The 23,352-nt window shown below is 40.8% G+C and overlaps 1 protein-coding gene across 2 annotated transcripts in view; it reads right to left on the reverse strand.

The window, feature by feature from the left end:
- Nucleotides 1-23,352, reverse strand: part of atrn (attractin) — a 196,434-nt gene that overhangs the window by 95,877 nt on the left and 77,205 nt on the right. For both annotated transcript variants that reach the window (XM_066718346.1, XM_066718348.1), the window contains exons 8-15: nucleotides 22,163-22,406; nucleotides 16,515-16,698; nucleotides 10,141-10,295; nucleotides 4,845-4,929; nucleotides 4,192-4,412; nucleotides 3,102-3,223; nucleotides 1,374-1,512; nucleotides 537-718 (exon numbers count right to left, since the gene is read on the reverse strand). In XM_066718346.1, the coding sequence (XP_066574443.1) occupies nucleotides 537-718; nucleotides 1,374-1,512; nucleotides 3,102-3,223; nucleotides 4,192-4,412; nucleotides 4,845-4,929; nucleotides 10,141-10,295; nucleotides 16,515-16,698; nucleotides 22,163-22,406 (1,332 nt within the window). The remainder of the gene's footprint in view (nucleotides 1-536; nucleotides 719-1,373; nucleotides 1,513-3,101; nucleotides 3,224-4,191; nucleotides 4,413-4,844; nucleotides 4,930-10,140; nucleotides 10,296-16,514; nucleotides 16,699-22,162; nucleotides 22,407-23,352) is intronic.

A 23,352-nucleotide genomic window follows, 5' to 3' on the forward strand; every position in this document is an offset into this window, starting at 1 on the left:
AAAAAAAACAGCACAGTGAGAGAAATCTGGACACCAGAAGCCCTAAGTAAGGCTGCAAAGTCCATTAGAGATTCAATGAGACAGGACCCAAACCCTCTCAGAGATGTCTGTTCCTCTGGCCTACTCCCTGTGTCACTGAGAACCTGTTCAGGCCTCGCTCTCAGACACTCCAGCATGAATCAGCAGGAAACAAAAGAAACGGTGGGCAGCAAACTTAGGAAACACAATAGAGGAACGAGTCTGCAGCTTAGTTTCCTTTCATTTTATGCATCGTAATTATGCCCCCTCAGATCTTAACAATGGGATACCGTCTATTAATTAGATGTACTGTTTTGCAGAAGTAACACAAGCGATTGTTCCTGAAATTAATCAATCACATGTGTGGTTAAGTCTTCTAGGAATTTACTAATGAAAATGTAGATAAAAGACGTACATCGGGTAACACATGGCTTTGTTCCATTTAGTTACTATTGCATAAACTGGAAGGAAAGTATACAGATGCCAATGAGACACTACTGCAGCAGCCCAGCTCTTACCAGAACGTGCATGATCTGCAGCTCCTTCAGCACAAACTCCACCTTCTTCTGTGTGGTGAGGGAGGCCAGCACCGCGTTGTGGTTCCTGCAGGCCAGCTTGGCATTGTCATAGCTGTCCTTAGCTGTGGTGAACCTCAGGCAGGAGTTGCCAACCAAGTGCCAGCTCTCACCACAGATATTTTCTACAAGAAGCCAAAACATCAAGTAGATATTAAAATATCTCTAACTGTAATGGGTTAATTAGGAAGAAGTTAGGAACAAAATCCTCCCTAAACAAATTTGCAACATAAATGACCCTTTGTGTTGGTCTGCCACTTGGAATATGTCAAGAGGACACGCTTGTAAATTCATTGAAGTCTTTGTAGAAACAGTTAGCACAGCATTAAACAATTATTCGACAATTCAAATGGTGTTTTCTGGGAGGTGTATGGAAAGACACTGGGATGAATGACAGCTGCAACTGAAAAAGTGCTGCAAGAGTTTGTGTTGATTAAGAGAGACTCATTCCCCTGACCAGAGGGACCCTGTATAGGATTCTACTCCACTTTGCCAGGTGAAATAGTTTTCTCCTGTTTCTCCCAGCAATGCCAGTTAGTACAACATCTTACAGCTTGATCTTTAAAGTTTATGAGTCAATTTCTTCAGTCAGTGTCTTTCTATAGCACTCCTAGAAAACACCATTTGCAAAGCGGAATCATTGTTTTGTGTGGCATATTTGTAATATATTTAGAACACAATATCAATACATAAACATATTATAAGTATGACTTTTCAATAGAGGTGACATCAAGAAAGTTCACAAGTTTGAGGGAAAAAAAAGAATAGAACGGAGATTACCGGGAAGAGCAATGCACTCCTGGTTGCGGGGCTCCCACTGGCAGTTGTGGTCCATGGCACAGCTCTTACAGCTGGTTTTCTTGTTGCAAACATACTCAGGATTGTCCTTGGGGCAGTTCTCATACTCCGCAATTGGGCCCTGGACGGAGAGAGACACAAGGGAACAAAATCAGTGTCTGTGCAGGAGCTCATATTCATGCTGCGTCAAAACCTTGCAACCAAAGGAATAACTTAAATACAGGCTTTGCTCACCTTTGAGGACACAAAGCTATTTAAAATAAAATACAATCCACCTTGTGTCATATGAGTGACATTTATAGCAAAATGATATATGATTGATAGGAACAGACAAATACAAATAAAAATACAACCAAGTAAAAAAATATTCTTGGTAACAATCTTTCATAAGTCCCTGCTATAAACATTTGTTAAATAGTGTTAATATATGTGCATATTGAATAGGAAATCTTGCCTCTTAATATTTTAGTAATGGAAGGCATGTAGACAATTTCAGAATGCTGTGTTTCTGTGTTACACTAAAAGCAGAAAGGGAATGAAAGATCTCCTCTTGATTTGAAGAACATTTGTTATGACGGGATGGAACATCACAGGGTTTGTGATTTTATGAACATGAAAGAAAATGTCATTTTGAAATTTTACTTATTAGGGAATAAACTTTGCAAGTCATGCATCTCCCCGACCTTTTCAGCGAATCTCGAGTGTTGTTGAAGGAGGGCAAAGTTATGGCTGGATTGGCCACACAATGCAGTGCGCCTCAGAAAAAAAAAAAAAGGTGTTTATTGTTCCATGAAAAACAAAAAGGACTATCATAACGTCTCAGCTGGCCTCTGGGAGAAACAAGAAGGTCATTTGGAAATGAGCTCTGTGCATTTCTGCACAAACCCCAATGATAAGAAACCACTTTGTAGTCTTACTGCGAATGTACCCGTCGGAAGCGCACACAGAAGTTGCTCAGGTGAGGTTGCTCTTGGGAGGGAAGCACCATCCACAGACGTGGTTATTTCATCGTACAATGCTTTTCTTTGCCTTCATTTTTTTTTTAGGGAAAGATGGCAATTGTATACAGACTTATTTCAATAAATGTATATAAAAATGCATAATGAAGAAAAAGCTTAGTGTCCTTTATATTACACTCCTGGCAGGACAGACAAAATTAATATGTATGGTTTAATTTATAATAAAGCGCCATCTGAAAGCATGAGTTAGAGCACAAAATAAGAAATGATGACAAATGACAGTGGAGGGTCTATAGCCAGCCCTCAAGGACGAAGTACAGAGTTCAACTGAGCACACAGAGGAACAGAATAGCACTGGGCTGCCAGTCTCCAGACACTCACTCAGCTGTACTCAGGGGCTGCAGCCTTCAGAAGTACTCAGCCTCAGTGCTGCACCCGACGCAGGAGGTTTTCAGAAAAACAATCCGTGTGCTAAAACGACGTGAGGTCAATATTGCAACACAGCCGCGTAGCTCCCTCTCCTACTTCCTCCTGTCTCAGCGAGATATGCTTTTGGTTAACACGACACTCCCTCGTAAACTACTTCCTTCTGCCTCAGTATCGACAATGTTTCCCCAAAGATATCAGCAAAACCTGGAACTTTCAACACATCCATCACCTGACCTTTGTCCGAAACGGGATCGGCGGCCATGTGGGAGGGGGCACTGATCGGTTTGTAAAACCTTGTTCGTGTGACATGATCTTCACTCACCAAAGCAGCCGTGCAGTTGCTGCTCATGGAGATGCATTGGTCTGGGCACCACTGGCAGCCATTGGTATTGGCAGTGCAGCTGTAGCAGTCTGTGTACTGGTCACACTTCTCATTGTCAGCATCTGGGTAAGACAGAGTCAAGTCTCAGTATTCATGTGTTTGTTAAGAGAAGACAAAACACATCTTGACACAGATCATTGGCCCTCAAATCACCACTAAGCTTCAGCACTGGATTCAAGTGATGGACTTAAGTTTAAGCACAAGGAGGGGGCTCTCTTTAAGCACAAACAGCAGTTGTATGTTTTTACTTTTAAGTTCAAAATTACAGGGATTTTAAGAATATACAAAAGGCCAGAAATAACAGAAAGCTATTCGGCACACCCACTTGACTGGTTTGCCCATAGCTACTTGAGCCAATCAAGCTTCTTGAAGGAGCCAAATGCAACCGGTTCCAATCTTTTTTTAAGTGTACAAAAATTAAATGAGTTTAGGATTCGTAAGGAACATTTGTTTATTGGAAATAGGGCAAATGTAAAAACTATTTCTTTGTGTATCCAGGTTTGTTGTTACGTATGAATATGAATCCTTACAGTATGATTGATGAATCAATCTAAAAGAAACGTGAACATTCCTCAGCAGTGATGTACAATAAGATCGAGCTGAACCCAATTTGGGGCAGGAATTTAGTGACAATCTATCAAATTGTATTTCATGTTTTCTAAAACTGTCCTGGCAGCTGACTATCTTGATTGCATCAGATTCAATACTTGGATCAGCAAGGCAGCAGTCTTAAATGTTAAAAGATCTCACCCTTGCTCTCTGTATCAGCCATTGTGTGCTATTGAAGGGGGACTGGGCCTACCACAATGAGCCACAAAAACCACAAAAATAATAAAATACAAATAACATATGACCCATTATCAGCAAACAAAGTTTTCATCCAGGAGGACTTGTTTATTTTAATTTTCCTTGATCCCAACTACTGTGCCATGAAATCAACAAAGCTATTTCACCATAAGCATGTGGGGCCTCCAGCTGAAGGGTCCCAATGCTGGGGAAAAGTATGTAGGGGGGTGCGGATGACACCTACATGCTTTGGGAGGGCAGGGTGAGAGGATGAGGCGCTCTGCCTGGGGACTAGGTGCCTCCCAGGGCAAGCAGGCCTGTAGATCGAGGTCCCACATGCAGCGGATCCCTGGGCCGGCCGATGTGCAAGATGGGCGGCTGGAGAAAGCCGAGCAGCTGGCGGGAGTGAACATCAGCACATCGCTCAGCAGGAGGCTGTTGAAGCCCCCAAACACGTACATGGTACTGAGGAGAGGGAGAGACGGAGAGACAGTGAGACATCACGAGTGCAGTTGTACGCACACAAATCCCCAAAACTAACATGCAACTTCTTTCCAATACAATGGAAGAAAAGTAGATTAAATAAGCTATGAGAAGAAAAGAAAACCCAGGATCAATCTCAAACATCCTCTAAAGTCACACCTTGAGAGAGCACTATGAAATATGTGGTTTTGTCCTATTCTAATGGGTTTTCTCGTTCATTGTCCTGCCGTGCATGGGCTTCGCCTGGCTGTGGTTTGGAGCTTGGTTTACAATACTTCCCCATTGTTTGCCACATTTTTCACTTTTCCTCCCTATAGCTGAATGTGCCTTCCCCAAGATAATACCACAAACACATGGCGATAATGGGTGAACGAGGACAGCTTAGCCAATCATCACTATGGAGTCCGGCTCTACCTGTTGCTGTACACGGCAGAGTGTCCGAAGCGATTGACGTCATGGTGCAGGTCTGGGCGAGGCAAGACTGACCACTCGTCGCAGGCTGGGCAAAGAAGAAGAAAAGGAAAAGGATCGTTTTGATTTTCTTACTGTGGTTAAACAGCTCTGGAAAAAATTAAGAGACTACTGCAGAAGTATCAGTTTCTCTGGTTTTACCATGTATAGGTACGTGTTTGGGTAAAATGATATAAACTACTGACAACATTTCTCCCAAATTCCAAATAAAAATATGAATGGAATGGAATGGCTACCATACATGTAGAGATGCTGATTTAAGAAAAATCTGCAGTGGTCTCTTATTTTTTTCCAGAGCTATATATAAGAAAAGGGTTCACAAATGCTTAGTTGAAACCGGTCTGTCACAACACAAAAACATGTCACTGCCCCTGAAACCTAACCTAACCATATCAAACCACTCGAGTGATCCCTGGGGAAGCAAAACATTAGGTCCAACACAGGTAGGATGAGAGGAGAAGGGCTTATTTATATTTGTAATACACACCCAGTGTCTAATTTCATTCACGGTTCATTATCGGGATATTGGAGACATCTCTTTCGCATTAGAAACTTCCCTAAATGCATCAAAGAGTGCAGCTGTCACCCCTTCTCGTCTCGTCTGTCACATGTAATTTCTTCTCCTGCATTTCACATTGCAGTGTAGTGCTCTCCACTTAAACGACAAGTACTCGGCATTCAGCCAGCGGTGTGTGGAAAAAAAACAAAAAAAGTCATAACCTGAAAACTAAAAGGATCCCTACTTTATCAAAATACTTGCTAGAAACCAAAAAAAAAAAAACTCACTCACTCACCAGGGAAAAGACATTTAGGCAAAAACATCTCAAATTGATTTCATAGAGAGAGAGGGGGAATAGAAAGAAGTTTAAACAGATCAGCCTCACAAATCCTAGAATCCCTGCAGCACACAGCCTTCTCGCAGCGTCGTCTGTAAAAAAATCTCATCTCTGTTATTCCAGAAGAGGATTCACTCGTCCAATTTCCGCAGGTGTGTAAAGAGGCTTTGTAACTGGAAGGAGTCAGTCGTACAACCTCTGATCTACAATCTGTTTATCCTTTTGATTTCTCATCATGTACGCCCCGAGGACTTTTTACAACTACCAGTTTTATGGATAGATTTGTTTAAAACTAATTTCTGTGTATTCTCTCTCTCCTCCTACTGCCTTTCAGGAGTGTAATCCCATTTTTTTATCTTAAGAAAAACACAACATTTCCAATGGTTTTTAGTACTACAGTACAAAATCAAACATTTGAATTACAAAAAAGGCTACCTCAACATCTCCCTGGTGTGTCTACAGCACAAGAATGAGATCAGTATTCATTTTGACTTTCAAACTCCTCTGTCCTGTCAAACCATCACTCATTGTGCAACTTAATGGAGACTGCAACTGCAGTCAGGAAAAACAAGCAAAGAATAATCGCAGCAGTGGTGAAATTCTGAAAGTACCACTAACCCATTGATTGGGCTCCTGTACAACACATGCAGTTCCTGAAGGATGCAGCTTAGAGCTAATCAGCTCGCAATCAACCTCTTTAATGTTCTGTTGCCAAGACTCAAGAAACCTCCTGTGGACTAGGGTTAAGATTATGGATCTTCATAACTTTCTCCACATTATTAACAACTGAGTCAATATACAGTACTGTGCAAACGTTTTAGGCTGGTGTGAAAAAATGCTGTAAAGTAAGAATGCTTTCAAAAATAGACATGTTAATAGATTATACTTATTAATTAATTAAATGCAAAGTGAGTGAACAGAAGAAAAATCTAAATCAAATCCATATTTGTTGCCTTCAAAACAGCATAAATTCTTCTAGGTACACTTGAACACAGTTTTTGAAGGAACTCGGCAGGTAGGTTGGCTCAAACATCTTGGAGAACAAGGAACCTCCACCATGCTTCACTGTTGCCTGCAGACACTCATTCATGTACTGCTCTCTAGCCCTTCAGTGAACAAACTGCCTTCTGCTACAGCCAAATACTTCACATTTTCACTCATCAGTCCAGAGAACCTGCTGCCATTTTTCTGCAACTCAGTTCCTGTGTTTTCATGCATAGTTGAGTCGCTTGGCCTTGTAGCCACGTTGGAGGTATGGCTTTTTGGCCGCAAGTCTTCCATGAAGGCCACTTCTGACCAGACTTCTCCGGACAGTAGATGGGTGTACCAGGGTCCCACTGTTTTCTGCCAATTCTGAGCTGATGGCACTGCTGGACATCTTCCGATTGCGAAGGGAAGTAAGCATGATGTGTCTTTCATCTGCTACAGTAAGTTTCCTTGGCCGACCACTGCGTCTACGGTCCTCAACGTTGCCCGTTTCTTTGTGCTTCTTCAAAATAGCTTGGACAGCACATCTGGAAACCCCTGTCTGCCTTGAAATGTCTGCCTGGGAGAGACCATGCTGATGCAGTAGAACTACCTTGTGTCTTGTTACTGTGCTCAGTCTTGCCATGGTGTATGACTTTTGACAGTAAACTGTCTTCAGCAACCTCACCTTGTTAGCTGAGTTTGGCTGTTCCTCACCCAGTTTTATTCCTCCTACACAGCTGTTTGTTTCATTAATTGATTGTGTTTCAATATTGAATTGTTGATCATTAGCACCTGTTTGGTATAATTGTTTAAACATACACCTTACTATATGCCTACAAAATCCCTGACTGTTGCTGTTTTGAAGGTGGTCATTTTTTAAAGCATTCTTACATTACAGCATTTTTTCACACCTGCCTAAAACTTTTGCACAGCACTGTTTAGTTTAAATGTTGCTTTTATTCCAGTTAGGGGAGACTCCTGATCTATGTGCAAGCACTGCCCTCTGCTGGCAACTACAAGCAAGGGCATCCAGTCTGGCTCCTGTCAGGTCATTGCAATGTCAGAGAATTAATTACACTGTAATCCTCCTGCTTAATTGAGCTGAAACTATTACGGACTGCCAATTAGCCCCCCAGCCAGCTCACATATTCAGAGTAATTAGAGAACAATTTAATCAGTTTTATTGCAGAGCCCACAGAATAAGAGTGAACTGCTTTGCCATTTTTAAACTATTGCTTTTCACACCCCTAACAGATGGTGGGCAATAAGGGAGCATTCTATGGCTAATTATCAACTTCTGTTGAAACCGTAACTCTTAGACAGTTTGTCTTGTATTAAAACTTTACATTGCAAGTTTGATGTAGAGAAAAATGAACTGTGACAGGTGACCCGTTTAGTGGTGGTGGGTTTGTTTTGTTTTTCACAACAAAATATGTCATGTGTAATACATTGAAATCATCATCTTCTTAACAGCTGAAAAATACAGGGTGGGTTGGAAACTATATAGACTATAAATCCTAAATGGTCCTAAATGGACCAATCTAAAGTTTTGAAAAATTATATATTAGAAATAAAATTCCAAAATAAGCAATTTCTAAATGGTGAAAGGTAGGTGGCCTATTCTTCTGAATCCCCTTCGAAAGAAGAAGCTTGAAGGAAAGCAAAGAAATAAAAATCACTGTTGGTGGATCTAATCACACTGACAGTCATTAATTGGTGTTTTACACATTCAATTAGTCTTCCCTTTCACAGTGATTAACCAAGGGAGATGAGCAATGAGACTTTAATTGAGGTGATTCTTTGTCATTGGCAGGTCGGACGAGAGCCTGTCTGCTCTGGGGCTCAACACCTCTGACAGCCCCGTACTGTGCACAGACATGCTACACATGGAGAGGCCAGACACGCCAGACACCACAGCAAGACAAGGAATGAAGTTATTGCATCTCAACAGTTATTTTAATATTTCTATTCTTGGTAGGAAGTCAATAAATGGATGAATAAAATCAATGGGGGGAAAGAAGGAACAAATGAACCAACAAACAAAGTAAATAACTCTCAGACTCGGCTCCATGGGGGCTACAGTGCGTCTTGGCTTCATTGCCTCCATTGCTGATCTAGGCCATTCTAAAGGTTCCTGCAGAGAGAGTTACCTTATAACAAAATGAATGCCCTCGACCTGTTGCATTTTATTTTTAACTGCAGGCCATTGAAAGGTTTTATAGTGAAAACAAATTCTATTATTTATTATACCTGTATAAAGATGGATTTATTGTTCAGCCATCAACAGGAGTGGAAATGCTTTCCCATCGTTTCAAGACTAGTTTAATTTGATGACAAGTTGTGCATGGGGACACTCAAATATTATGAGATTAAAATTGTTAAAGTGCAGATCACATTTCGTCATAATCAAAGCATATTGTGTCCTGCACAAGAAAAGGAAATAACTATGGGTATAAACTAGTTTTTTTTTTCCTATCCAGTTTGCAGGTTTAAAAATACAGCTGATCTGAAAGAACAGAAATCTGCATATTAACAGTTTATAGCCCTGAAGATATAATTTGATGCCCCTCCATTGTCTTTGTCCCCCCCTCAAATATCTTAACATGAAGGGCAATGAGAGGCTAACACTGGTTAGACTGGAGAACCCTTCGTTGTTTTTTTAGCTGCTGTTGCCATTGAAGAAAAAGTCACATCTCACCTTTAGACTCATTTAACAGTTTGTTTCTTTCCCAGCTTTCCCTCTAATTCAGATTATAAACAGTTTACAGCCAAACACTGCAATCCAAGCCTGAGTGAGAACTGAAGAGAGAGGAGAGCCCTCTGAACTGAACAAATCAGCCAAATCCCGTGCATTTCTCTCCCCTCTCCCTCCTGAGCTCAGCCATCTGAAACTGCCAGTCTCCACAAGAATTGTCTATCTATAGCCCACAGAAAAACATTACATTTACACTTTTGTTTTTCTCCAGTCCAATCAGTTAGTGGCATCTGTTTTATCCTGCTGCAGTAGCACACCTATACTACCCAAGTCTTTTGAAAATGTGAATTAGGCTGGACAACAGTGCACAACCATTATTTCTCTCTCAGAAGCAACCAGGCTCTGAGGAATGTGGAAGAAACTAGAAAAACAGAACTGTGAGGTCTGTAGAATGGAGTGTCAAGTTCTGGAAATCCACACTTATGAGGTTTAGTGTGTAGATTCACCCTGTAAATCAGGGGCCAGACCTTTCAGAGAAAAAATTCTCCAGCTCCTGCCGTACACTGAACGAATCAGCTCCCTCTGTTGTTAAGTGACTGAAATGACTGGGGTTCCAGTTTTTAGATCAGGAAACCAGGCTATACATTAGAGCTACTTTTCTTAGCTGTGATGTTCTCTCGTGGGTCTTTTGAAGACCAAGTAATGCCCGGGAGTCGTGCAGCGCGCTGGACAGACTCACCCAGGTCGTAGGCCATGAAATCGGAGGAGAAGCACTTGGCCCCGTGGCTCATGGACGTGTCGTTGTGGGTGTTCCCCCCGAACACCAGCATGGTGCCGCTCACGATGATGGCTGTGTGCAGGTACCGGAAAAAGCCACTGTCCTTCAGGATGGTCCTGGAGAGACAACAACAACAGGCAGTTGAGCCCAGAGGGCCACACTTGGGTTCTAATGCTTGAATGAATATGCAATCCAATCAAACACATCAGAGCATGACCTAACACTTTGCTGTTGACCGGTTAGAAGATACTCAAAGGATTATGAAGCAGGTGTTTCGGGTTTAGATTACAAGGGCTCGCTATCTTTATGAATACAGATGGATCTGATCTTCAAAGTGACAGAAGAGCATTGCCAGTGCACTGGTAGCCATGCGTGGCCCAGAGAGTAGAGCTTCTCACAGTCTCTGCTCGGCTGCTCAGCCAGGCGTGTACAGCTCCTTCCTGTCACTCCTCTTAATGCACAACCGGGAGAAAAGAGCTTCTTAAAAATTCACATCGCTGCACTCATGACAGCAACATCAACCTCATAAAGGAGAGATCAATGCACTTGATGTAAGTGCTTTAAATAGCATGCGAACACAGAAAAATTGGGGATTTTTTTTTTCTTTTTCAGGTAAAGACATTTATGGTGTGTAAGGTAGTCTCTCATTTGTTCATTTATATGTGACGACAGGTACCACACATGCAGCGCCAATTATATCAAGCAATGTATGTTCTTGGCATACATGTTAACAGGCTATGTGGCCTAGACAGACATGTAAAATGTTTTAAGACAGGTTTCAGATTTTCCGTAAGTGTCAGGAGTAGGAAGAGGAACCAGAATATTTATTCAGAGATGCCGCCACAACCTGAGTTGTCATATATTGCAAAAGGTAGAAACGCACACTATTTTTTTTAAAAGGAATGGCAATTCATTCATTCAACACTTATTTCACAGAAAAAGGTGGGTACTGCAGATTACTACTTATCTGCTGAAAAGCTGTCAAGGAAGAGGAAAACTTGATTAAGTAAAACATTGCGGCAGAGGAAATAAATCCAACAGAAACTGAGCACATCAACTTGCTGTAGCTAACCACGTTTCCCACGTAGGAGAAAATAAAAGCAGCTCTTGAGAGTTTCCTGATGATTAGTAGATGATTACTACAGATCAGTTTACTCCTTTTATAAAGTTACCTTGCAAAAGGTGTCCAAGAAGTTATATGTGAAACTCAAGATCCTGGTCTTCTCATTTTCCTTTATACACCGATCAGCCATAACATTATGACCACCTGCCTAATATTGTGTAGGTCCCCCTTTCGCCACCACAACAGCCCTGACCCGTCGAGGCATGGACTCCACTAGACCTCTGAAGGTGTGCTGTGGTATCTGGCACCAAGACATTAGCAGCAGATCCTTTAAGTCCTGGAAGTTGCGAGGTGGGGCCTCCATGGATCGGACTTGTTTGTCCAGCACATCCCACAGATGCTCGATTGGATTGAGATCTGGGGAATTTGGAAGCCAAGTCAACACCTTGAACTCGTGATTCATCAGACCAGGCCACCTTCCTCCATTGCTCCGTGGTCCAGTTCTGATGCTCACGTGCGCATTGTAGGCGCTTTCGGCAGTGGACAGGGGTCAGCATGGGGCTACGCAGCCCCATACGCAACAAACTGCGATGCACTGTGTGTTCTGACACCTTTCTATCAGAACCAGCATTCACTTTTTCAGCAATTTGAGCTACAGTAGCTCGTCTGTTGGATCGGACCACACGGGCCAGCCTTCGCTCCCCACGTGCATCAGTGAGCCTTGGCCGCCCATGACCGTGTCGCCGGTTCACAGCTTTTCCTTCCTTGAACCACTTTTGATAGGTACTGACCTCTACAGACCGGGAACACCCCACAAGAGCTGCAGTTTTGGAGATGCTCTGACCCAGTCGTCTAGCCATCACAATTTGGCCCTTGTCAAAGTCGCTCAGATCCTTACGCTTGCCCATTTTTCCTGCTTCTAACACATCAACTTTGAGGACAAAATGTTCACTTGCTGCCTAATATATCCCACCCACTGACAGGTGCCATGATAATGAGATTATCAGTGTTATTCACTTCACCTGTCAGTGGTCATAATGTTATGGCTGATCATTGTATACCTGCACTCTTAATTAATACATTGAAACAACTCATGATGGGGTAAATATGGGTTCATAGTTACACACAGCCATGGCTCTTGAGGGCCAGAATGGAGAACCATTGCCCCAGTCACTAAATTAACCTTGTCACAAGCATTAAGGATTCTAGCATTGGAATAGACAATTGCATCAGTATAACACTACTCAAACAGTGGAGCGTTGTCTACAACAACAACAAAAAAAAATCACAGAAATAATTACCCGCAGGTAATCAATAGAGCATACCATATGTAAATGTATTAAATTGCTTACAATGGGCAGACTATCAAGTTGCTTTCTGCATAATTACAGATGGCCAAAATGTGAGTGCCAGCCTGGGGATTATCTTCCGTTTGCTGATATTCTCATCTTGGTTTTCATGAGGACAGTGCCCATCTGCGAAAGGTGCAATTCCCAGAAGCCCCAGATAGCAGAGGACGGAGAGACATAGAGAAGCACATCTGGCACCGCATCTGCCCTGCCTGTCTGCTGTTGATTAATAGCAACACACTGAATAAACCCCTCTGTATCTGATGAGACTGTTTACACTGAGCAGCTGTTTAACCAAAGCAGGGCCACACAATTGCAGCTGGTCGTTTCTCTGCTCGGGGGCAGAGTGGCAATGCTGATAAGTCCTGAAGTCCCCGGAACTGGGGAAGAATTAATGACTCACAACTACAGCTCTCTGACTAGGCCTTAACGACGAACAAACAACAACAATAAACAGGTTAGCAGTGCCTGTACAAGAGAGTGATTTTCCATTTAAAAATTACAAATCATGAGTCAACAGAACTACACCTGATGTTCCTGAAGATACATCAGCCTGTAAATGAGCTGCTACACAGACACCTAGACGAAACAGAAAAGCCCCATATGTGCCATGGCTTCACAGTCAGTCATTACAGGCATCGGTCATTGAAATGTATTAACCGTGGAAACAAAGGGAAAAACAATGAAAATGACAGTCTATAGCAGTTTTCCCCAATTAAAAAAAACTACAGACCAGTTCAGTAACTCTGTGATGTTTGGCACATATAATAACTGTGATCCTAAAACATTAAAACCAATGCTTCTTAACTGAGGGAATGACTGCTTCGGTACTACTTGGGTATAGTGTTGTCACGAAATCAACATTTTGGTACCGGTACCAAGTCATGAATTTCGATACTCTATACTTTTCAATACTTTTCCTAAAAAGGGGGAAACTGTCAAATGCCATTATTGTGATTTATTTCAAACTTGGTAGTGCCATTGCTATCTCTAATCTCTAAACAAAAGAACAAAACGAGTGGCTGAACAAGACAAGAGTCTGTGTGTCTACTTCACACTGCTCATGTTCGCGCGTCCCACAGCTTTCTGCGCCAGCTGCTCGTGGCTGCGCTCTGCTGACGTCACACGCATCGCATCAAAGAACGCCTTTCTTAACAAACACTGCAGAAATCCATGTGATTGGATGAATAAATATTTTATTATTTTAATATTATAAAAAAAATGTAATTGCCGATCTTTAAATGTACAGTTTCATTGTGCATCATAGATGTATTATTATAGATATACATTATATTTGTTAAACTAATTAATTTAAATATATAATAAAGCACTGACATTGCCGAAGTGTTGATCTAAATGATGTGTCTGTGGTGTTGACAATGTTCACAGCTAATGATAAGATTAGTTTCACCTCTGCTAACTAAGGGCAGCAGTAGTTGTGATTCAGCTTCACATGTCACTCTTGATCTCTGCATAGTATTTTGTCTCACAGCCACAGCTCGCATCCCGCAGCAACTTTTCAGAGCTGCACTGTTCGACAGATGCCTGTTAGGCAAGATCAAATTTTCATAAATGCTGGTATAGCACCGTTTTAAAAACTGTAGTACCGCAGTACCTTTCAGTACCGGTATACCGTGCAACACTACTTCAGTATTTCGGCATTTTAGCCTGATTTCTTACTCACCCAGAGTCATACAAATCCATGGGAACCTTTATAATTCTGTGTGTCCAGTTCAAAGGAATTTGAATTTTTCATTTCGCTAGTTTAGCACAATTGCTGGAAGCAAATGGTCGCAAATCGCTGACTCTCAAAAGCTGGCTAATAGATATTTTAAATACTCAAAAGTTTGGCCATTTGTCATTTGTAGTCAATACAAATATTTACTATAAATAGTAAATAAAAAGTTCAATAAATGTCTTAATTTCCCAGCATAGGTAAGAAATTAGAAGTTTCCACTTTTTGGTCCTGCCTGAGCGCTCTGTGTTTTCATTCGCACACAGTGAGCATATCCTTGCACAGACCTCATTACAGCTGATGAAATGCGTAGTTCGGCAAGACAGATCCAAAATATATATATATTTTTTTTACATACTCATCAAAATACTTTTGATACTGTATAGACTTGTAGAGAATACTTAAATGTGCAAATGTGATATTCACATAGCTTTGATTTAAATGGATCTATTAGCTGGCTTTTGAGAGTCAGTGATTTGCAAGCATTTGCTTCCAGCAATTGTGCTAAACTAACAAAATGATAAATTGAAATTCCTTCAACCTGGAAGCACAGAATTAAAAAATGCCAAAATACTGAAGTACCCCTTTAAATCTTGCACAAAATCACCTCACTGTAAGTGCCCCTTAACACAATCTTGCATTCTATTTTGCACTTGATTTTAGTTTTAAATTACTTGAACTAGGAATATTATTGGAATATGTTTTGTGAAGGGTACATTTTGTGGCAACTGTAAGTCACAATAGCCTGGTAATAAATCTATCATATTTTTAATCACAAAAATAAATGAAATATATGCAAACACCTTGAGCTGAGGGCCTGCTCTTTGGGCCTCCGAGGGACACTTTTGGCCATATAATGAACTTCAATGGCCTACACTAGGTGTAATTTGTACCGTCTCATAGCAACCAATGTTCAGCTAGTATTAGTTGTCCCCTCAGGCCACATTATTGCAGAGCAGATCACAAGGTCTTTATTACAAATGTAATCTAGCAACAAATGGCTCATAACTACCTCTGCCTGCTTCAATGGAGAGGCGTTATTATTGGAAGAAATAACAGCTCTCTTTACAAAGTATTCAAATGACTGCACTTATGATGAATACGACTGTTGAAGAGGCAGGCCAGCGCACAGTGATTTTGTTAATGGGGTGACAAGGACTGGAGAAGCAGGTCAGCCACTGTAGAGGTGAGCACTCACTGACCAAAACATGGCATCATAACTTCATGGCCTCCGAAATCAAACGATTACTTGTATATTAGTAACTGACTGTGACTGTGAATCCGTGAAATAGGAAGTGTCATGAGGTTAATCAGAAGTAAATTGAATTTCCCCAATTCCCCCGAGATCAACACACACACACACACACGCGTGCGCGCACACACATACCTCTAGCTGCATTTCTTTGTTTGAAGCTGACCTGCCAGCAAGAGGTTTTTTCCTCCACAATATGTTGTAGGTTTGGAAAATATGGCAATCTGATTAAAGGGCACTACAGGACCACAAGCAGGCATCCCCCGCAAGCACACTGTCAAAGCCATCCGCTGCATTCCACAATGCAGTCCCAGAACCCCTAAAGCCCATCTATGACACCAGTCAGGATGTGATGCAACTGGGACTGGCAGAAATCTTAACCTCAGTTCCCATGACATAACTGGACATAACAGTGCTCAATAGCTCAGCAAAATCTGAGGAGGACAGCTGGGCAGGAGAAGCCACTGGGAGCACAGATGACAATATCGCACGTCAATAATTCCTCCCAGGCTGCAGAGAGGATTGGTGTGGGGGGGGGAAATGGGTGATTCAGCACGTCTTTGTTTCTGTTTTAATCACTTCGGCATGCCCTTTGGAAGCCAGCCCAAAAACACTGCGCCGTCATAGAAGTCTTGCAATAGTTGGCTTGAATGCAGGATGCCGGCAGCGTTGTCCGTTTGGTGAAAAGTCAAATTGAAAACTGGGCACGTCTGCATCCTCCAAGGTCACAGAGACACCTGCTGCCTGAGCTGCAGGAGAGACGGGCTGAAACGCAGTGGTCTTACCTCACCTGCTGCTGCTTTCTACAGCCCCTCCGAGCATACACTGGAAAAAACTTTGATTAAATTTAGATCTAAGCAGGAAAGAACCCTAGCCCTCTTCTTACAGACAGACCATAACCAATTCCCGAGGTTGATGAGAGCCTGGCTTACTCACCACATCCTGGTTCCCACTTCGTACTTGTACAGGTCGTCGGCCAGGCCATACTTGTTTGCGCTAAAAGCCTTGTAGCCTCCGTGGATGTAAATGGCTTTGGTCTTGGGGTCATAGACGCTACTGTGGCCATAGCCCCCCTGCACCAGAGCACCATTGGTCTTCACAATGCTCCAGGTGTTCTTAGCTGAGGAAGACAAGGTGCAAATGCAAAAGGTCAATAAAATATTTTAAGAGTTTTCACAGTGTGGTATAATTCTGTTTTTAATTAATGTATTTAGATTCAAAATAATGAATTGATATTTATGTTTTTACATTTTATATTCAATAACCCTTGGACATTAAATGCCCCTGCTTTTGTATGGCTGCACTAATATTGAAAGGTTGTGAGCACTGGAGACGTATACCACTATATGGACTTTTTGCAAAGATTAGGTTTGTGGCTGCTTACACCAAGTAAAAAAAACAAAAAAAACACTAGGTGGCACTCATGTACAATTTAACTTTGACCATTATTTTGTTCAACTGCAAGACACTCACTCAAAATGGCAAAATCAGGAAAGGAAAACATAAATAACAATAAACTTCTATTGAACTATAGGGTCGAGTACTTGGATGAGATCAGTTTTGCAAATGTGTGCGCAGCTGTGTTATTCTAAGTCTTGAGAGCCCTGCTAACGGAAAGAAAGCCAAGGTCCTTTTGTTCCAACAAGAACTTGATACAAATTTGTGTGAATCACACCTGAGACCTGAACAACAGATTTGTTAACATTTTAATTTGAAATAGCGAGAGGGAATGTAGAATGACTCAAACTGGACGACAGCAATATCTGAGGGAAAAAACCAAGACAACCATGACCACCAAAATTTGACACATGCACTAATGGCAAATTATAAGCCTTGACTAGGTTGTTTTTGTGTAGAAGAAACAAGCACTTAATTGAACAAGATATATATATATATATATATATATGTATATATGTATATATGTATATGTATATATATATATATGTATATATGTATATATATATGTATATGTATATATCTATATATATATATGTATATATATATATATGTATATGTATATATCTATATATATATATATATATATATATATGTATATGTATATGTATATATATATATATATATATATATATATATATATATACACTCACCTAAAGGATTATTAGGAACACCATACTAATACTGTGTTTGACCCCCTTTCGCCTTCAGAACTGCCTTAATTCTACGTGGCATTGATTCAACAAGGTGCTGAAAGCATTCTTTAGAAATGTTGCCCCATATTGATAGGATAGCATCTTGCAGTTGATGGAGATTTGTGGGATGCACATCCAGGGCACGAAGCTCCCGTTCCACCACATCCCAAAGATGCTCTATTGGGTAGAGATCTGGTGACTGTGGGGGCCAGTTTAGTACAGTGAACTCATTGTCATGTTCAAGAAACCAATTTGAAATGATTCGACCTTTGTGACATGGTGCATTATCCTGCTGGAAGTAGCCATCAGAGGATGGGTACATGGTGGTCATAAAGGGATGGACATGGTCAGAAACAATGCTCAGGTAGGCCGTGGTATTTAAACGATGCCCAATTGGCACTAAGGGGCCTAAAGTGTGCCAAGAAAACATCCCCCACACCATTACACCACCACCACCAGCCTGCACAGTGGTAACAAGGCATGATGGATCCATGTTCTCATTCTGTTTACGCCAAATTCTGACTCTACCATCTGAATGTCTCAACAGAAATCGAGACTCATCAGACCAGGCAACATTTTTCCAGTCTTCAACTGTCCAATTTTGGTGAGCTTGTGCAAATTGTAGCCTCTTTTTCCTATTTGTAGTGGAGATGATTGACTGCTGTTGTAGCCCATCCGCCTCAAGGTTGTACGTGTTGTGGCTTCACAAATGCTTTGCTGCATACCTCGGTTGTAACGAGTGGTTATTTCAGTCAAAGTTGCTCTTCTATCAGCTTGAATCAGTCGGCCCATTCTCCTCTGACCTCTAGCATCAACAAGGCATTTTCGCCCACAGGACTGCCGCATACTGGATGTTTTTCCCTTTCCACACCATTCTTTGTAAACCCTAGAAATGGTTGTGTGTGAAAATCCCAGTAACTGAGCAGATTGTGAAATACTCAGACCGGCCCGTCTGGCACCAACAACCATGCCACGCTCAAAATTGCTTAAATCACCTTTCTTTCCCATTCAGACATTCAGTTTGGAGTTCAGGAGATTGTCTTGACCAGGACCACACCCCTAAATGCATTGAAGCAACTGCCATGTGATTGTTTGGTTAGATAATTGCATTAATGAGAAATTGAACAGGTGTTCCTAATAATCCATTAGGTGAGTGTATATATAGATAGATAGATAGATAGATAGATAGATAGATAGATAGATAGATAGATAGATAGATAGATAGATAGATAGATAGATATAGATATATATATATATAATTTATTTTAGAAAACCCAGATCAGAGAGAACCCCACATACATAACTTGTTCTAAAAACTGCGTATAGTGATTACACACTGCATGTGAAAACATGTACTTAATTTCTATTCGGCCTATTGCTGCATATGCACAAGTACAGACATATACCCATGTATACAATGGAAATCTATAAAAACTTCAATTACAATGTCACATATACACAGAAGTAAATTGGCCTAACTATTAAAAAAAAAAAAACTAATTTTCTCGTTTAGTTTTCCCAGTTATTTGTTTTGTTTAAGAATCTGGGATGCTTTAGTAATATGCTTCATTCCTCCATTCTGAGAACAGGAGTCCAGTTTTATACATCTCAACAAGTGAATGTCCAGGAGTCACGAGATTAGCTGAGATTTGTCAGTAACAGCACTGGATATGCCCTTAGGTTTGTTTCAGAAACCTGCAGTACCTCAGTGTAAAACATGAGCAAAACACCTGCAGGACTGGGTTCTGTCAGTAAAACAGTAAAAATCTGATTTTCCACTCTGGGTAATTTTCCACAATGTCAAATAAGAACCTGTGTCTTTCCTGGAAGTTGCACAATCTGCATCAGTATAAGATCAGCGAATGGCCCGAGAGCAGGAGAAATTGTGTACTTTTTATAGTGTAAAGGCCTATTCTATGGAAAATCCTATGAGATATCTTGGAGGTTGCAAAGACTAGTAATGCCGCTATTTTAATTAAGCAAGTGCTGCAGCTCATAAATCTGTCATGGATTAAACCTCTTGAAGAGGCCTGATAAACTAAAGCACTCTGAGTAGCTAACATGCCAGATAAATGTAACCAAGCTTTCTTTGTTTTATGATATTGTGTGTAAAATGTGTGCTGTTAAGTCAGGTTCATCCTACACAATTGTAGCAGAGAACAACAATTAAACCTGATAAGAAAATAAATGTGTTTACATAATCCTGAAGCCTTTAGGATGTACAAGCATTAGTTGGTAAACCGTTCCAGAAAGTAATGTTCCACAGACACATCACACATTCCTTCATACTTGAGTCCGTTTTGGGGGAAGTCTGGTTCATATAAATATAAAATGTCTGTGACTTCACAATGACACAAGCTTAGACAATAATAATAATACTAATAATCTTGTCATAATAATTTAAGAACCAAAACAGGCCATAAATCAATGAGGTAGCATATAGTTTAGATGTAATCTTAAACAAAATAGCAGCAGAAATAATTTGTTTAATTCCTCCAACTGCAGGGAAGAGAAAGACTACATTTCACACTGGAACTGTGTATTGGAGTGCTGTGTCCGCAGGCCGTGCTCCAGCTGTGCAAGTCAAGCAACTCAAGTACACATCATGAGGATGTAAATTCTAGCTTTCTGTTTAGTCAATGTAACTCAACCACAAAACATAGGAAATTACTAGTAGTGTACAAGTGTATAATATAATTATAATGAACATGATAGATAAAAGCTGTTTTTGTATCTGTAAATCTGCAATATTGTCAAAAGAAAATATACTCTTTAGCATGTTTATAAAAGCTTTTCTTTTTTTTTCTGCTTTAAAAATAGTGCTTCCGAAGCTTAATTTAGTCTCCTCTGCAACCAGAAGCTCAGAAAATTGCCCCCCTGGGATTTAAAAATACAAACTAGAGTAAAAATGTACACCTCTTAATTTTGTCATAAAACACTCAAAACTGATTTACTGCATTGCCTTGAAAAGAATCACTTGCATTGTCTTTGCAATTGTAGATGTGTGTGGGGAAATGCAGGTGTGGGTGTCTTCCCCTGAGAAAAGGCTGGAAGTTCCAGGCCTGAATTAAAAGAGTTTGCTGGTTTCTGGTCAGTGTTACCGTATTATGACTATGGTCTCAGAATATGTCAGTCTGTTCTCCCACGTGTACAGAACAGAGTTTGTAGGTCTATCAATATCTCACATTAAAAGGGCTGTTCCATTGACAGAAGCAAAAGCAGCTGACAACTAGAAAGCAAAGTTCAAGTGGACACATGGCTTCACTTCTCAATATGGGTCACAACCTTTTCTGCTCCTATAGATAATATTTTTGTCATTCATAACACTGGCTGACAGTAATAATGTTAATACTGATTCACATTAATAATGTCAGACACTGCTAAAAGGGTACTCTATCTTTTTGCAAGTGCCACTTAACAACCTTGATTATGCCACAAAGACCTACACAGCTATTTTGACCAGTGTTCATCAAAACCCATTAACTTTAGGAGATAAATTGTAACAATTTGTAGAGCAAGTGCCCAGCAGTGGATTCCCATGAGAACAATAATCTTTTGTAAAGCAAACCATTTTCAAGTCGATCCCTTTTAGTAATTTGAATTAATGTTTTACTTTGATTGCTGAAAATAAGAAACTATGCCTCCTGGACACATAAGATAAAAGGTAATGAGATGCTTTATCTTCAAATGAGAGCTACTTCAACAACCGCTGGAGCAATGAGCATCCCTCTGATTTCACAGAATTATGAAATCATGGGCCTATACCAAAACCCTGGTGCATTTTATGAAGATCCAAATAAGCATTAAAATATTTAGCACCTTCATCGAAACAATGTTTTTCTAATGCAAACATTTCAGTCGCTTTGTAGGGTTTGTGATATATCTAATTAATTCTCTCTATAATAACATTAATAAGACAATGCACGAGTCTGGCCAGTGGAGAACTAACACTGATCAATGCAGGCTGGACATGAAAGGAATAACCGATAAAAGAATGCCGCTGTGAGAGGATGACATATTTTGCTAGATTAGATGGGTTGGGATGCATCCAATCCTCTTATAAGTTCTGCTTGGGAGATTTTAGAAACCTGAAGGAGTCTGAAAGTATTGTTCTGCTAGGGTTACCGGTTTGCTTTATTTTTTTGCAGCCATTTTAATGCAGCTGTGCAGTGAGTGTTTAAGTGCCAAACACCAGACTGAGCTAGCGACCATGAGTATCAGCACACAAAGCAGGCGCTCTGTGACTGTATACAGATCTATCAGCACTCAACAGTAAAATCAAATTACATATAGAATATGATATGTTTACAACCTAGTTTCGACCCACCTAGCGCGTTTCCCAGGGTGTCCTGGAGAGTTTTAAGAGCTCTGATCATCACATAAACAGCCTTGACTGTATATCAATACTGGTGTATGAGCGGTGTATGCCCTTACCTATGTCGTACTCTTGCACCTTGCTGATGTAGCCATAGAGTGGGCAGTGTCCGAAGATCACCAGCATGACCGTGACTTCTGGCCCCAGGTCAACAACGTGGGCAGAGTGACCCACCACGGCGTACTGCTCCTTGGCGTGGGGACTGAGCAGCACCCAGGACTGGTTCTGCACGTGGAAAACCCAGAGCTGGCTGGTGATGTTCCCGGTCGAGTCGATCTTTCCACCGTACATGTAGATCTTATCCTGCAACAGAACATACACAGAGATCCCAAATCAAGTTACACCGTGGCAATTCGGCTGGTGTCTTCTGGTCATTCGGCTGGATTAGAATGAAATATGGACAACAGGAGGCCCAAAAGGATTAGTGCCATGATTGGGAAGCAAAGGTGAAATCTCAGTTCTGCCGTCCACTAGTGCGGTTTGCAATACGATGTGAAAAAGAGGATGTTCGACTGGGAGAATGATTCCGCATTAACGATGCATGCAAGAAATGGTCACAAATGGAGAAATCAGAAGTGACAAAAGCAACTGTAAGTTTAAAAAAATATATACAAAGATTTGTAATCAAATAATCTCTCTAAAGAAATGCACTGCATGGTAATGAAAAGCAAGAGACATCTACAGCTCCAGAAGCAAACAGCAATATCTTAACCTCTTTGATGTCAGAAAAAGTAAGCTCAGCTGAAAAGAAAACCATCACTCAACATCCTTTTGCCTCTACCCTTGTATTTTTCTGTGTGTAATGGAGATATACCTTAACAGGGAAGGAACAAACCAACACTTCAATCAAAAATAAAGAACTGAGGAGCTGTTACAAACAGGTAATTTTCCTGTCTAGACTGTCCAGGTGCTGGTGGAATAAGGGTTGAATAACTGCTTCTTGAAAGAGCAAACTAAATCACCTTCCATAAAATGGTTTAGCAATTTGTGCCTTTCACTCACAGCTCTCTCTGTCTGAATGAGCATCTCCTACTCTCTTCACTAGCACACTGAACCACAGTGGAGATGGGACCTTCCAACAGAAGCCAAGGACAATGAATTAATTCAAGAGAAATATTACACACAATGCCTGTCTCTCCTGTCATTCCTTTAGGGTGTGTGAAGTGGAACAAAACCACAAATGAAAATTTGAGAAATAATTATTGAAAGCCTTAGCTGTAATATGTACAATAGTGTTTATTAATGTAAT

This window comes from Amia ocellicauda, chromosome 12 (genome assembly GCF_036373705.1).
Source record: "Amia ocellicauda isolate fAmiCal2 chromosome 12, fAmiCal2.hap1, whole genome shotgun sequence".
In the NCBI taxonomy this organism is placed as follows: Eukaryota; Metazoa; Chordata; class Actinopteri; order Amiiformes; family Amiidae; genus Amia; species Amia ocellicauda.